At 43.9% G+C, this 16,461-nt stretch overlaps 1 protein-coding gene across 2 annotated transcripts in view; it reads right to left on the bottom strand.

Moving 5' to 3' along the window:
* Positions 1–6,723: 6,723 nt before the first annotated feature.
* The window catches only part of LOC119386622 (coiled-coil domain-containing protein 149), a 35,223-nt gene continuing 25,485 nt past the window's right edge, over positions 6,724–16,461 (bottom strand). For both annotated transcript variants that reach the window (XM_037653908.2, XM_037653909.2), the window contains 3 exons: positions 10,776–10,861; positions 9,764–9,871; positions 6,724–7,327 (listed from right to left, as the gene is read on the bottom strand). In XM_037653908.2, coding sequence (XP_037509836.1) covers positions 7,143–7,327; positions 9,764–9,871; positions 10,776–10,861 — 379 coding nt within the window. In that variant the 3' untranslated portion in view covers positions 6,724–7,142. The remainder of the gene's footprint in view (positions 7,328–9,763; positions 9,872–10,775; positions 10,862–16,461) is intronic.

Genomic DNA, 16,461 nt, shown 5'->3' with positions numbered 1-16,461 from the left:
AGCCCAACACTGTCATTGGATGCTGACATAAGCCTGATGAAATCATTATGTAATTAAGTATCCGGCTTAAGAGAGAGGTTCGACGAAATTCAAAAGCTTGCGAAGGAAGTGTCGGACAATGCTTTGTCCCAGAGAAGGCGAAAACAATCGACACGATACGACAGCAATGAAGGCACGAGCATGTCAGCCTCAAAATCCCTCAGCTAAGTTCCGCTGTGAAACCTTCTTCTTCATATGATTGGCAATCTCCTGCACACTCTCATAGCTTGCTTGAGCGCTTACACAGAAGTCTGCTCACAGTTTGGTCCTAGTGACATGTAATTTCCTTCAGAATCAATGAATGGCTTGCTGAACAGTCTTCATACCAAAACATTAACGTGTCATTATCATGAACGTTTCCAATGACGTGAGAACTGACCATGATACCATTAGAAGCACAATTGCAGGGGTCATACATCAAAAGCGGCAGTGTACATACATTATCGCCATACGCAGCAACACAGTACCATATTGGATCTGACAGGCATTGCTAATCTGATAGGCAACTGCTATACAAGCAGTTTTGGATATTGGCAGCTTCATATTTTGCTGTGTCTAACTTATTCTAGTGCTCGTTTTCAATGCAGTGTGCTAAAACTAACGTTTTCCTCACAGTGCTATACTTTTGCACGAGAATTCCAAAGGCATGCTACAACTTACAAGTGACTGTCTGACACTGAAAATACTGGGTTTGACGGTATATATCTCGTACCACCTTCATCAGATTTACTTTTCCATAAATATTATTTCTCAAGTGCTAGCTCATCAAGCCTACCAGTCCATATATAATAGTGCCCTTAGGCTGCCTTGCTCAAATCCCATTCCATTCGATTGAGCTACAGCAGCTATGGATTTTTCTCATGAAATTAGACAGTCATAAGAAACAAGGTGTTTATTATATACAGCACTCCTGATGCCTACTGCTATTGATGGACCCAAAAAAAGAAAAAGAAGCAACATATGCCAAGTTAATTAGCAAGAGAGAGAGAGAACTTTATAAGGGTTTAGGATAAGGGTCATGAGCTCAATGGGTGGGGCCCCAAGTCCAGGGCTCCACTGGCTACTGCTGCCTGCCTGACGTGACCCAGGAGCGCAAGCTGTACTTCCGGGTCAGAGCTGGCGAGCTGCGCCTCCCACTGCTCGAAAGTATTAGAAAGATTATAGTGACCTACACAGGTATCTAAATTTGGTGGTCGGTTTAGGCATCCCCATGAAACGTGATAAGCAAAAATTTGTTTTATTCTGCAATGACTGGGTAAATCACAGCACACAATAAAATCCTTTCACATATGCCCTTTATGGTCACACATAAGCTTTAATGACTTGTGGGAAGAGTTACATATCAATTCAGTTAAGTGAACAGTTGTACACAATTAGCATTTGAGTGTAGAAATATAACATGGAATGTTGTTAAAAGCGTTACAAAGTGTCCACAGTTTCATTCTCATATAAAAAGAGTTCTCCCATAATTATTGTACACTGCTATGACAACAGTTCAAAACACTTAGAGTAGTGTATGTAAACATTATGAACCCAAAGTCTATGAACCCAAGGCATCAGATACTGAGAATGCTTATGCACGAAAGATAGCACTAGGAATATAATGACTCAAACATGGAAAAAAAGTGGAAGCCTTCTACTACTTCACCTCGTCATCTCAAAGGGCCCTGCAACTTCTTTCCCAGGTAGAATGACCTTACCATTGGGCTTTGTTGCCTCACAAATATCCTGCCAAGAAAAATTTTCAAGTGTGTCAAGCCGTTGCACAAGGCAAGCACTTCCTTTATCACCACGAGTACAGTATAAGCTACACAGGTCAGGGGGTTGGTGTCAAGGAGGTGACATGATGTAATGCCCAAAAGCTATGTTGCCCCATGTTATGGCCTCGAGCACTTGTCTTTTTTTCTTTGAACATGTTGGCTGCTACTAGTGGTTCAGATGCTCCAGGCAGCAGCACATGGCAGCACCCTGTGGTGGCCACGATACCTACTCAAAGTGATACATGAGCTCTGAGATATGTCTGCCGGCACGCCTTTCATGAAATCAACCAGTGCCTGTCAGGCTTGCCTGCTTTGTAGTTGGTGACATGGCAAAGGACAGATCAAGCAATCTCTGGCTATTTTTGACACAAAATTGTAGTATATTCTCGTCTGCATGCAGTGCAATGATATTTGGCTCACATGTTTACGGGAACCTTGGCTACAGATCAGCAACATTTTCTTCCTAGGTTCAAGAGGTGTAACAGGACCCTAGCTTTTGAAACGGATGCCACCAGATCGATCTACAGTTGATTGCACATGCTTTATTCTGAGAATGTTTCATCATTATACTCAGCTGCTTACACATTCTGTAGAAACACTTTTGCCAACACAGATTTGTGGCGTGAAAGACAATTAATGTTAAACAAACAAACAAAGCACATCAGAGTTCGGTTTGTCACACCTCACTTATAACATGCCACATATTTTACTGCGCTTACTTGTGTAAGGACCACAGCTCAGCTTAATAGCGCAAAAGTTTCAATAAGCATCACGCGTGTGCCTTGGTGCTGGTTATTTCTGCACAAGGCGCTACTAGATGGCACTAGTAACAGGATCATGCTGCATGGATCCTGCACACTGCAATGACATTGGCTGTTCTGCGATGCACTGTTTAGCTCCACTGTGCTTACTGGTGTGTTCTGCTGATGATACCAAGGAAGCAACTGATAGCACAATGCTGTGGCCTTTGTTATGTAGCGGTTGGCTGTGCTCTAGGCAACTGCACAGGCAGAACAACATTCTGTGAGTTAGACATGAGTGAAAAATGTCTCTGTTGGTTTGGTTGGGGCACCCATTGAGGCGAGTTTAAAGAGTGCAGTGGAAGAGAGAAGGATCAGTGAACAACTGTTTTCACAGCAAACTACCAGTCAGTGAGTTTTTTTGCACGGTACTCTGAGCACAGTTTGATGCTTCAGCAAGTATAATCATAAGTATGCTTTGTGTAAGGCATGCACCTTGAAAAAAAAATTGAAACAGAATGCTTCAGGCCTTACACAAGTGAACATGGTAATTAAATAAACAATAATGGTGACTTGCGTGTGCAGTATCTCATATATCTTTGGTCCCGACACAAATGAATTGGCTGCAACTGACTAGACAATTCCCTGACATTCAGTCTTTGAACATATGAGAAGAGCAAACAGTGGACAAGCAATGCGACACAATGCATTTCTTGTGCAGGAACAAAATGTAATGCGAGAAGTCCAGCCGGAATTCTGACCAGGACAGTTTCCTGAATATTCAACACTGTGTGTCAACTTGGCTTCTGCTGCAGGCAACAAACCAGCAAAAGACAAACAAAGAATATACTATAATGAACCAGGAGATGAACATTTACAAAGTTTGGCCCTCAAGATTCGTTGTGATTTTAATTAGAGCCCCGCCAGTGCAAGTTCAGTGTATCAACAGTGCATGTTATAGTTCATTTTCAAGCAATGCTTTTCCTTCCGACGCTTGAAGCACAGAAACACCTATCACAAATGGCAACACGTCATATATCAAGTCCATCTTACCAGAAGTACTGGTGTTCTTGAATAGCGAAGTACTATAGGAAACTATCCAAGTCATCATTAATCTAAGTGCCTTTTCGTCAGCATAAGGTTTCGGATCTAGAGGGAAATATAGAAGCACTGTAGTGGGTCACAGCTTTGAAAGTTCACGGCACTTCCTCTTTCAAAGGGAGATGAATGTGAGCCCATGCCAAAGACAGCGCACTCTAGACTGATGTCATCAACCAGACGACCAGTGACTCCACTGTATGGCTCACGAGCAGGACTAGTCCTTTAGTTATAGTGGAAATCAGCGACCGCACTTCTGTCGTTGGGGCAGGGCCCCTCCCTGTGGTATGGCTTTCCAAAGCGTGCATCATTTAGTTGGACAACGAGAACAATTGCACATACGAGCCACAGTTTGTTTGGCGAATGTGCCTTATCGAATGCAGCTGCAATGTTTTGTTGAGTGAAACAGCACTGCTTCATTTACCAGTCTTGGTGGCGAGCTTTTGGTAAGAATGTAACACAAATATTGTCCCATACTTAAAATTTAGGAGCCTGCCAAAGAACTCCAGACGGCCAAATTTCATCTGGAGCCCTCCATTATGGCACTTCTTGCAACCTTTGAGTAACCTTGTAACGTCAATCAATCAATCAATCAATCAATCAATCAATCAATCAATCAATCAATCAATCAATCAATCAATCAATCAATCAATCAATCAATCAATCAATCAATCAATCAATCGCATATCTTACAGACCAACTGCATTAACAACAAAGCTGCTACCATGAAGTGATATCAGACAGGAGCACCGACTCCGCTCATCTGGTGAGGAGACTTTCTGCAATGCAAGATCTTACTTCACAGCATGTTCGCCACATGGCGCTACGAATTAAGGAAAGTGGCAGAGGAGCCGCGGGTGGGGGGGTGGGGTCTCTCTGTTGTTGCTATAGCAACAGTGCACAGTCATGCTTTGCCGCATTCCCGCGTCTGCTTGCCTACCCATTTTGTTGTCTGCAAAGGGCAAACCGCTCCCCACCGCCATCACTTCCAGCCTCCGCCAGTCAGTGTATGCGCTCATGAGAGCAGGTTGTTGAATGATTTTCATGCGCCTCGACAAGTGGCGCTACACGTTGTGACTAGTTAGGTGGGAGCACAAGAGGAGGAGAAAGCATGTGCGAAAACCTGAAGAGAAGTGGAGGCAGAGAGCAAAGGAATGTACTAGACACCTGCGTTGCACAATTTGTCCCGAGCGAATGCGCTGAGTGACGGTGGCACGTGTGCTCCTCTCTTAGCTTGCTCCGTGACTGCTACCAAATGGACCAAAATGCAACAGCTCTCACGTTAAGCAATTGAAAGCCTAGTAAGGCGGTGCCATTATTATATATTTTGGTATGGATATGTATGAGAAATGGATTCCTGGAAATGTCCCTCATGAAGCCTAAAAGCTCAAAAGAGTTGCCAAGACACAAGATTCACCTGCGAAATATAATACATCTGCTCACACCATGGAAGTTGCCATTAATGGCAGGGCCACAGAACCATTGTAGGGTGAAATGGTTTCATAAAATTTGTGCATTTATGCAAATTCAGCGCAACTCCTTGCTTGGCAGCAGCATAAGGAGCTGTGACTAGATCATACTGCGCACCCTGCAGTGAGGCATCTTGTCAGAATGGAGAACTTGAGTACAAGTCAACAGAGTGCCAGTCTAAAAAAAAAAACAGGATTTCCTGTTGATGTTTATGTAGTTAAAAGGACATCAAAGAAAAACAATAAATTAGTTGAAACCAACAAAATATCCTCTTTAAAGCTCTATTTTCGTTAATTTTACTGCAAGAGCTTATATTTTCGAATATAAGATCAAGGTATAAATTTAATTTTTAGAATTTTGCACTCAAATCCAATCATTGGTACATCACCATAGAAGACATGCTTATGGTGCAGCGGCTGCCCATTTTTGTATCTAATATATTGTTAAAAACTGGCGTCGTCATAAGGGGCTTCCAGTGTAAAAACTCAACTTTATAGTACACTCAAACCTCATTATAACAAAGTCGCATCTGACACGAAAATAAGTTTGTTATATCCGAAAATTCGTTATAAACATTATTTGTAACACTGTATATATGACAAGACTATTCTTCATTTACTTCGTTATAACCGATAATTCGTTATATCCGTGTTCGTTATATCGAGGTTTGAGTGTACTTTCTTCTACTAAGTGATTTTCTTTTTAGCTGCACCAAATTTTAAAAGGTAGACTGACATTAATCATGGTGAGCTTATGCCAGAGTATGTCTGATTTACAAAGTACGTGCGTACTTTTCATGTCATGGATTGCGCGGACAGCCAAACAAGTGCATTAGAAGGCAGAACGTTGCTTAGTATTCCCAATTTTTGTTATGGCCTTGCAAACTTCAACACCGATAACATTACCTGACCAATTATCAGTAAAAAAAGGCACATTTGTCGCAAGCTTCTTCACAGCCGTGTTTAGCTAGATCACTGACAGCCGTTCGTCAATGTTAAATGTTGCTAGCGTGTTTCAATAGCTGCATGTTCATGTTGTATGCTGAAGACAGAAGCATTTTATGAGCCTTTAGGTCACAAATCTCTCCACATGCTGAGATTCTGCAAGCAGCAATACCTACTTGCTTTATTATTTCCATTTCGCTGCATGTTTCATGTGATCTACACACACTATCAATCATGTAAGTGGCAGCCCTTTATAGTATATCCATATTTTTTGAGTTCAATATAGTCACCTAAAATTTGCAAGCAGTTCAAAGGAAATAGTAGTGATATATGCTGACCACACCACATGGTGTGCCTTTGCTCCCCAGGCTGTCTATTTTCCATGCCATGAATGAAGTACGCACCACTGATGGCATTGTGCAACGTTTCCAACAAGAAGCCAGCCTTTCTGGCAGATCTGTCTGACAAGAGTCGGCTGTCCATCACAACGATGCATCGGGATTGCGGATTGTGAGCCCATGTGAGCACTGTCTTGAAAGCACTAGGAACAGTGGCAATCTGCAATAGTACTCACAGAATGAAATGCATCAGTTCAGTGCTGAGTAATGCACATATGTGCAGTAATGTGCTTTCCACTGTATTGAGGTTGATTCACATCACTGTAATAGAGCAAACATCTTAGCGGCCAGATTCGTAGTGATGTGACATGGTTATGTCATGCAACTGCACACACTTGTAGTCGGTATGCTTGACATTCTGATGTCATGTTTCATCACGTGAGCACTGTATGTTTCGTACGCATGTGCAACAATCGGGAGAAGATATGCTCTCAAGCCCCTGTGGAAAGGTGTATACGATGGCACCTAAACGTGAAAAGCGTCCCTTGCAACATCTCGTTTCACAAACGACACAGGCCAAGCATGTCCCAAAGCCTTGGCACTCACTGATGCGCAGGATATGTGCTTCGCGGCTCGTGTGCGCTTTCTTTTGCCAGCCACGGCCGCAGGCATTGCAAGTCGTACGATGGCACTTCACGCACTGGACTGGCGATGGATCTTGGTGCTAGTGCCGCTGCTAGGTGACGCCTCGTGTCAGCAGGCGAGGTCGGCCACTTCTTTGAGGGTAGGTGGGGGTGCTCGGTGCTGGGGTGACTTGAGCTCCTTCATGGCAGCCGAGAGGAGCCTCTGCAGCTCTGGCGGAAGGTCCTCCTCGCCTGCTATGCACTCCTCTTCCTCGTCACGCGAGTTCTCCCTCGAAATCACCGAACGTGGAACATCTGCATGTCGGCAGAGAGAGGGAGTTTTGTAAGAAGAGCGTGTTTATAAACAAAAGAGAGGTAGGCTAAAGCCACTGCACGATAGTATTGTCTGTCACTGTTAGGGTGCCACCAAAGGCTATCGGTGAAATGCAGCATGCCTCATTTCACCATTATGGCGACAAACGGCGTTATGCTTTCGTTCTCGCTACGCTTGTGCGAATAGTGATTTGGTTGAATAATTTCGAATCGAATTAGAATAATATATATCACATATTATCAAGAAGAATGAGCATATTTGTGATGACCCAACTAACTTGCACAATATTTTTAAAAATTGAAACAAGGCATGTGCAAATGTCATGCTTTTTGGTTCACAGGGAAGGGAAAGCAACTATGAATAGTAGCAGGATTTGACTTTCAGTAGAATGCAAGTGATAACCTGTAAAATACGTTACATTTTATACTTTACTAAAATTAGAGCATATAAGCCGGTATAACAAGCTTTTCACCTTAAAAAATGATGAATCGATGTGCCTAATTTGTTCATTTAACCTTGAAGTGGGACTTCACGGCAGTGCGGATTTCCCCTTAATTTCACGGCATAGCACTCCTGCGCTGCAGTGAAACCACCTTTACAGGGGGTTACATGCAGTTTGTATGTCTATTCGTTCATTTCGAATACTTCGAAATTTAGAATAATTTAAATTCGTTTTGAAGCAAATTCAAGCACCGTAATATTTGTTCGAATATTCGAACTGCTCGAATATTCGCACAAGCCTAGTTCTCACCGATCCTATATATTCATAGCATCGCTTTAAAGGATGCATACTTCTTACATATTCTGTATGAAATAGCAAGTAATGTTCCTAAAGGTGCTATTAACATGCACTTACTAAGAAGTGCAACCGTTGTGAGAAATTACAGGCACACCTGAGCCAGGGATTTAGCTAAAAAGTAGAGCATACCTTTCACATTTATACAGTCTACTCTTGAAAACGTTCTGCTTTATCTGAAGTCTGTAATATCAATATCCTGGCCACAGCTGAGGGTGAATAGGATAGGCAATTTTTTTTTAGCCGCCGACTACGAGTGCGCTTAAAAACTGAAAGTCACTGCCAAAGAAATTGTCAAATCAACACTGCATGTTTAGAGTATTGCTGGAATGATGCCAAAGATCGTGATATTGTGATTGTGAAAATAGAAAAAGAAGCATGCGTGGCAATATATAAAAAAAAAAGAAATGATTAATGAAGAAGTGCTTCCGTATACTTTCCACAAGTTCAATGAAGTAAGTTGTGCAAAGTGTACTGACACTTGCATGTACGCAGTAACGTAGGCCTGATTGCAACTCGTGCAGATCGCAACCGCTCAGTGACAAATGCAAGAAGCAACTGATTGCACGGGCAGCGCGTTTGCTTTCCAGACAGAGATGGCGTCTACACTATTTCTATTGCGTTCACCACAGACTTTCACAAATTTCATGCCACACCTAGCCTAGAAACGGCCCAGCCGTCCGCCAATGACAGTGGCACTTTCTCAACAGTAGCCCGTTCACTCGAATGTCACGAGCCTAGGCATCGAACAGCCACATCAAAAGTGCAAACTCAACATCCAGTTATGCTACATCACAGAGCTTTGGATTAATTTCTCACAACACTTACTTGCCAGTGATACCTCTGTTGTTGAACTCACGGTCTTTCCGAGTCATGCGATTTCTGTTGGCTTCTCACCTCACGCCTTTACAACGTTGACCTTGTCACTCAGTGAAACTTGTATTTTTTTCTGGATGCTGTTAGGTCAGCACTTGCAAGATGGCAACATTACAAGCGACACTGTCATGCGATCACTTTCGCCGATACTTTCACTTATGCAAGATTAGTGCCACACACGTCTCGTTTACGAGAAATAACATTCCTGAACCACTGTTCGAACACGGTTGGCGGAGTGCCGGACCGCTGGGGCCCATAGACGGCCGAAAGTATCTGGCACTAGAATCTTGAAATCTCATAAAAATGGATTCACCTCCAAAAGTGATCTGCCAAGAATATGGCCTAAGGTGACTAAGCTCAATCACAAAATTGTGTTAACAAGTGACAACATACTAAGGAGGATCAATGTGACCTCAAACCGGCTTGGCTATAGGCTGTTGATGCTGCCAGCTACAATTTAAACTTACCATAGTCTAAGTACCTCTGGTAAGCTCTGCTGTCAGCCCATGTTGGCGAGGCAAAAATACATTTTATACACCTAATTAAGAAAAACAATGCCGCTAATTTTGCCCGCAGTAGCTGATTGTCTGTTTTAGTGCAGCCTAATGCAAAGCCTTTTGCATTTCTGAAACAGACAGACCAAATTAAGGATGAAAAATGGTCTGTCGTGCACGAGTCTGTTGTAACAAGCATAGATACTGATGCAAGTTTTGGTGCAGGCTGCACTTACAGGCATGCAACCAACCTTTGTCTGGTGTTGGCTTGGAGATGGACAATTCCAGAGCACCAATGGACAATGAATTGGCATCTTCGAAACTGCTCCCTCTGCTCCTGTTGCCCAGTTTCGCTGGATCTGAAAAGACAGCAGTCCACAATGTCACATATTAGGCGTCGACATGCTTCTTTGCTGCTCAGCATTTAGGTTCGCGGCTATACCTCCACTCGCTGAATCCACACATCTTAGTCGAGTAACTCTTGATGACTCTGAAACCATCAGCTGAGAGGCTTCACATGTTCTTTCTAGAATAAATCCTTGGTGCTACAACTTGCCCCTGTGATGACTGTTAGTCTCGTACGACCAAAACCAATGCCAACAGCTTCAAGCTATTACTCGGACATTGCAGATCTTTTCAGCGAGCGTAAGACATAAACAATCATGCCCGTGCACATAGGCGTGTGCAGGGTTCCTCATCAGGGGTGGCGAAGGTTCATCGCAGAGCCCCCCCCCCCACTGAGTCAAAGTATGGGGCAGATTTTGTGCCCCCACCCCCTTATGTGACTAGGGGGGACGGCCGCACCCCCTGCACCCTCCCTGCGCACGCCTATGCCCATACAATTCGGTAACTGCTCGCACCCCAGTGCAAAAACCTTTTCCCGTGTGGGAGAGTGACAGATTGAACACTAGCTTGCGTGCAAGCACACTTCATGTTTGATCACACACGCTTTGGTCAATGACGTCTTCACCCACCAGAGCGCGTCTGCTGTCAGGAAGCTATATCGTGAAAGAGTCTTACTTTTCATTACAGGTAGCGTGTTAATCTGGCTAACCGACCTTTATGCAATTAAATACTCAGACCAATTCTTTGCTTCACATTGCCTCATCTGTACCATCTCCCCTTATTGATCTGGTCAAGCTAAAGGCTGCTGGAACAGCATTACCAATAGGACTTGACAGCCTTGTGAAATACCATCTACTTCAAGCAAACAAAGTAATTTTTTCCTAGCTTATCCAACCGAGCATAATGCATTTACCTCACCTGTGCTCGAGAGGGGCATGTTGACCCTCCAGGTGCCGTCACACTTGAGCCTGTTCTCCAGCTCTGTCACCCGTTTGCCGAGAACTCTGCAATGAAAAAGGATGAGCTGACACACGACAGACAGTGCCTAAACTAAAGAGAGAGACTAGGACACCAAGTTAGGTGCAGTACACAAACACCTTCATTAGGTGCCCAGACAACATATTCACTGCAGTGCTTTATATTCAAAGCAATGGCAATGAAATGGTGACGCAAGGTGTGTTGACAGATGTCTGCAGTAGCGGGAAGACAGTCTATGCAGCGCAAGAGAAAAACAAGAGGTTGTGGTTATTTTGGTACTCTGGACACCCTGTCACCCTTTTCTGAGCAACTAGTATATAGTATCTTTGAGAAAGAAGTGCTATAGTCTACCACAAAAATAAGCCTATAATGTTAGGCCTAAGAGATGCTATAGGCCTAGTGCGCTGCAGCTTTGAACCGAACAGGCAGCGCCACCGGACGGCCGCGGCGGAAAACTTGGGATTGTCGTTTGTTGCTCCCGTGCCCGCAGTCACGGTAGAAAAGCATGGCTCCTCGCCGAAAGGACGTAAAAACGTCGCAGTAGTCCGGTACTTTTTCGTACTTCTGCGTGCATGGCTGGCACAACAGCTGTAGGAACACCGTTCGGAAGCAACTAGCTTTAAAATTCTGCGGTTTACCTCAGAAGTCGGACGAAAATGAAAGACAACTCTACCGCAGCTGTGCGGGGCTGCGTAAGCAACGCCTCGAATTCCATCTATAAGTGTCCCCATTCTCATTTTTTTTCGCCTTTTATTATTTATTTTAAATGTATACACAAGCTTACAAGGTCACAAAGAAATAGGAAGATAGCAGGCTAACAACGGCCACCTAGAGGGGCAATGTGCCTGTCTGCGTCTTCTGCTCTCACACGTGATTTCAAGGCTTGCCAGCCAGAGCGGCGAGCAGGGGTAGCCAGTGCGGAATCAGACACAAATTTTGCCGCATCCTCTTCGTTGGGAACGAAAACAGTTCGGTATGGCTCAGCACACGTAGAGCACTGAAAAAATCAAAAGCTCACCTCCACTCGCACGTCGTAGTCCACGGTTTTCGATTGCACTCTGCATTTCCCAATAATGTCGGAAGATTCCATCGCGCACATCAATTCTTCTTTCAGACCACACACTGACCACTCGCGTGCAACTTCGTACCAAGCGACCAAGAACTCCTCTTGAAACGCACGTTATTGCAATTTCAATCCTACAGAAACCGCACAACAACACACGATCATCGCTTGTCCTCACGTTCACGCGCGGGCTGGCGGCGATGCGCCTTCCTAGCAGACGACAACCAGTGACAAACTGATGGGCGCTTGCACTGCCTTGCAGTCTCACTGTCTGTAAAGTGTGTGTGTGTGCGTGTTGTGAGCGTGTTGGTGTGTGTGTGTGCGGGGGGGGGGGGTAATCTACTGTTCCCCGCGTGGTGTCCAAGCGACGGAAAAGAACTTGTTTCCGGCGCAAGCAGCTGGGTTTGTCGGCTTTTTCTTTTCTTTTCTTTTCTTTTTTGTTGGTAGGGCTCGCAGTTCGGTTTTCAGTGAAAAGAATGACTGAGAGGGGTCTCTCTTTCTCGAATGGCTTGAGGCGAATAGGGGACGAAGTTTTGTGGAATGCTCTTTTTTAACAAGAGTCGCTGCCTGCTGGTTTTTCGGCTACAGCTTTAAACGGCTGTAGTTTGAGAGGTTTTTGAGACAGAAAGAAAAACACAAATACACGTAAGTTAGCACAGCGTATTTGCACACGCAGACAGAAAAAAAAAAAGAACTACGGTGGCCGTTCTTGAAGAACAGCGGCCGCCGCAACCATAGCCGCCACCTTGAAACATGCAGACGGGTGATAGAGGGCGAGAGCAGTAGCACCACCATACCAGCTCACGAGGTCTATAAACATATATGCAGGCATGTACGCAGCATGCTTGCACATTACCTGCAGAAAGTGAAAGAACAGTTTAGATTTTTTTTTTTAACAATCTCTACACCAAAAGCCACAAAATGTGAAAAACCTAATGTGGAAGAGTCGTCTAAAAATTGAAACAAAAACTGCTTGTTACAGTAGACTCTCAGTAAACGGAAATCTCTTAAACGGAACTGCTGCTTAAACGGAACAACGGCATCTAACACGATTGGTTTCATACTTGGATTCTGCACCGCTGTTCATCTCTCAGTAAACGGAACTCCTGTTAAACGGAATACATTTTCCTGGTCCCTTCCGGTTCCGTTTACTGAGAGTCTACTGTAATTGCAACTGTTTGGTGCACAGTCATATGTTTCCGCTGCATTGTTTTCGCTAAAACACGAAAGGTGATCCTGAATCTTAAAAATCTAAACAGTTGTCGCAAAAGTGCTGATAAACATGCTGATGCCATTAATTATATGAGCATTACTCTTACGTAGTTAAAGCTGACCAAACAATAAAAAAACATTGACACGCTATGGAATATCCCTCTTGCTCACAATGAGCAGACACGACGATGGATCCAGCTTTACAGCGTTACAGAGAAGCAATAACACCACAAAGGCGCAAGGAGGGTTCAGAAAACAATGTCTTTAGGTTCTGCAATTAACTCTGATATCTTTGCCACTACAGTGCTGCTAATTACACAGCCAGATACTTCCTCATACTTAAACACACTTGATTTCTATTCCTTCATGATAGGAGTGCCACAATTAATGAGTGAACATAACAGGGTTGCTGTCTATTCAGCCTTGCACAGACACTTCAAATGCGTAGAGACCAGGTGTTCTCTAGGTTCCTTTCGCTCTCATGCGGCCTTTCCTTTCCTTTCCTTACTTCCTTCCTCCTCCTCACTCTCATGAGCTCTTCTAAGACTGGTGATTCTCAAAGTGCCATTCATTGCTTATTTGACATGTTTATTGCTCATTTCTACCCCTTCTTACCCAAGAACGTTGCATGTTGGGCGAGTTGGAACAAGTCAGTCATAATGGTATTTAGCACAAACACTAGACAACAGACAAAGGAGAGGACGTGGACGCAGTGCATTCTTCCAACTAAAATTTATTTGAAAGGAACACACATATATATACGGACCAGGTGACCAAAGAAAAAAGAGAAGAAAAGAAAAAGGTAAAAACCTGAGAGTAAAAGGAAAAGTATATACAACCAAAAATGTGCTCGCTTGGAGAAGAACAACATGTCAGCGCTATGCCCTGGTACCGCCCCCGTCCCTACGTCGCGCCAGAAACAAAAGTTCTTTGTCGGAAAGGTGCAGCGATGGCATGCTTACGCATGCGTCGCTGCACCTTTCCGTGCATTTCCTCAGCCTCAATGATCTTCCTCACCCTTTGATCCTGGCTGCGTGCAAGGACCACAGTGCCTTCAAAGATAGGGCTACACTCACAATCCCGCACGTGGATGCCAAAGTGCCCTGAGCAACTAGTATATATAGTTTAGTTTAGTATATATTTTAGTATATGTTTATAGCAGTTTACTATAGTATACTATATAGTAGTTTAGTATATATTTTAGTTGGAAGAATGAGCTGTGTCCATGTCCTCTCCTTTGTCTGTCGTGTAGTGTTTGACCCTTCTTACCCCCTTAGTAGGTGTTGAAAGTCAGCAAGAACATGTGATACACTGTACTGTGCATGTACTCTTCCTTAATATACGTAATTAAAGGCAGACATGCGCACAAATGGGAAATCAGAGCGAGGAAAAATGACACTAGGGTTCATTAAAATTTTGTGGAAGCAGGCAAGAGTCTACCAAGACTAAGAGGTATGGGAAACCCTGGCAAACACGATTTTTGGGACGCTAGTCGCATGACTGACTCAAGGAAGAACACAAACATGTGAAGAGCACTGGACCAGCAATCGATTTATTGTAGTACAAGGATGGGGCATGGTGCGATTATTGCGCACACACAGCACAAGCCAAATGTAGTGACACGTTCAAAGCTTGTTACCACTGTTGCAACATTGCGTCGCACAAGTGCATCTCTGCAGAGTATCAAGTGACTGATGTTTCAATGACACGTGGGGCCTTTTTTTTTTTTGGTAAAGTGTGCCCTCCTCAAGATCCACATTTGCTCCTCAAGATCCACAAAGTGCTCGAACATTCACATGTGCGAATTTTCGAGCACTTCGATTATTCGAGTATTCAAATTCACTTTGACATGAATTTAAATTATTCCAAATTTCGAAGTATTTGAAATGAACGAATAGGTGTATATTAGACCACATGTAACCCACTGTAAAGGTGGTTTCACTGCAGCATAGGATTGTTATGCAGTCAAAACACCTATTTAGAAAAAATTCGCACTGCCGCGAAGCCCCACTTCAAGGTCAAATGAACATATTACCCTCACGTCGATTAATCATTTTTTAAGTTTAAAAGCTTTTTATATGGCTTATATGGTCTAGGTATAGTAAATTTTAAAACGTAACGTATTTTACTGGTTATCACTTCAGGGGTGGAAGCGGGCTCGCGTGTTCTGGAGCAGCTCAGGGAGCAGGAATAACGCTGTTTTGGAGCAGCTTTGTAGCACCAAAATGTGTGTTTTGGAGCAATGCAAGTTATTTTTGGAGCAGAATTGTAGGGCCAAACATCATTGTTGTTTAATTCTTTTTTATTTTTGGTAAACACAAGAAATTCCAACGATTTTAAAAAACATTCAATATTGATGAACCAACCAGGCTTAAACAAATGATATATGTATATATACACACACTCGCGTCGGTGTTATCATTAAAACTTTGGAAAACGAGATAAGCAATGTTTTCAATAGCTACACTTGACTAGTCTGACAAATGAAAAACCTTCATGGTAATGAACGTTTTTCAGCAGTGGCGTTTTTGCGCCGCGTTTTCCGGGTTGCTACATTCTCGTCAAAATCCTACGCCAGCTTCAAAAAGTTCCTTCGAAATGCGCGGAGGTCAGCGCCGTCTGAAGGCATTGGAAGAAACCAAACAAACACGCGTCTGCACCCTAAACTCAGCTTGTCGGACGAGCGGGTGATGCGCCGCGCGAGACGTTGTCTCTACTCCAGGTAGGAAGACGCGGCGGCACGATTTTGAGATAGCGTTCGTGAAAATGACGCAGTCAACCCTCCGACCACGCGTCAGTAGCGCATGAAATCGAGCCATTCGGGACGCAACAGCGCGATTTCGCGAAGGCATTCGTCAAAAAACGCATGTAAATTGTGCCAAAAATTTCGCCACGCGCTTCCACCTTTTCCCTTCAAGTTCTCTTCCAAGATTTGTCAATTATTGATGTCGGTTATATGCACACAAATATGGTACTTGAGGTGCGATGATACTAGATGTCGCAAGCGAACAATTTGTATCCCGTGGTTCTGTTTTCGTACTACCTCACATTCGTCTTTTTAGTAATAACGTTCCAGGTGTCTATCTTGTTCTTTTTAATGCGCCAAGCGATGTGATGATGATATAAGCTCGCTTAGGCGCGCCATGACACGGATGACAGCGGCATATGAAGGCACCAAACGTAGCCTTGGTGATCGGTTCCGGCAGCTCACCGGAGCCCATCGCAGAGGCTGTACACCAAAAACCGCTTGGGAGCAGTTCCGGCGCAATAATGCGTTTTGGAGCAGGATGGCGCAGCAGAAGCGGATTGGCGCAGCGTGGCGCAAATGCCGCAGCACTTCCACCCCTGCAT

Source organism: Rhipicephalus sanguineus, chromosome 3 (assembly GCF_013339695.2).
Source record: "Rhipicephalus sanguineus isolate Rsan-2018 chromosome 3, BIME_Rsan_1.4, whole genome shotgun sequence".
Taxonomy (NCBI): Eukaryota; Metazoa; Arthropoda; class Arachnida; order Ixodida; family Ixodidae; genus Rhipicephalus; species Rhipicephalus sanguineus.
The sequence above is the reverse complement of the archived record's forward strand: the minus strand, read 5'-3'. Positions and strand labels throughout refer to the sequence as shown.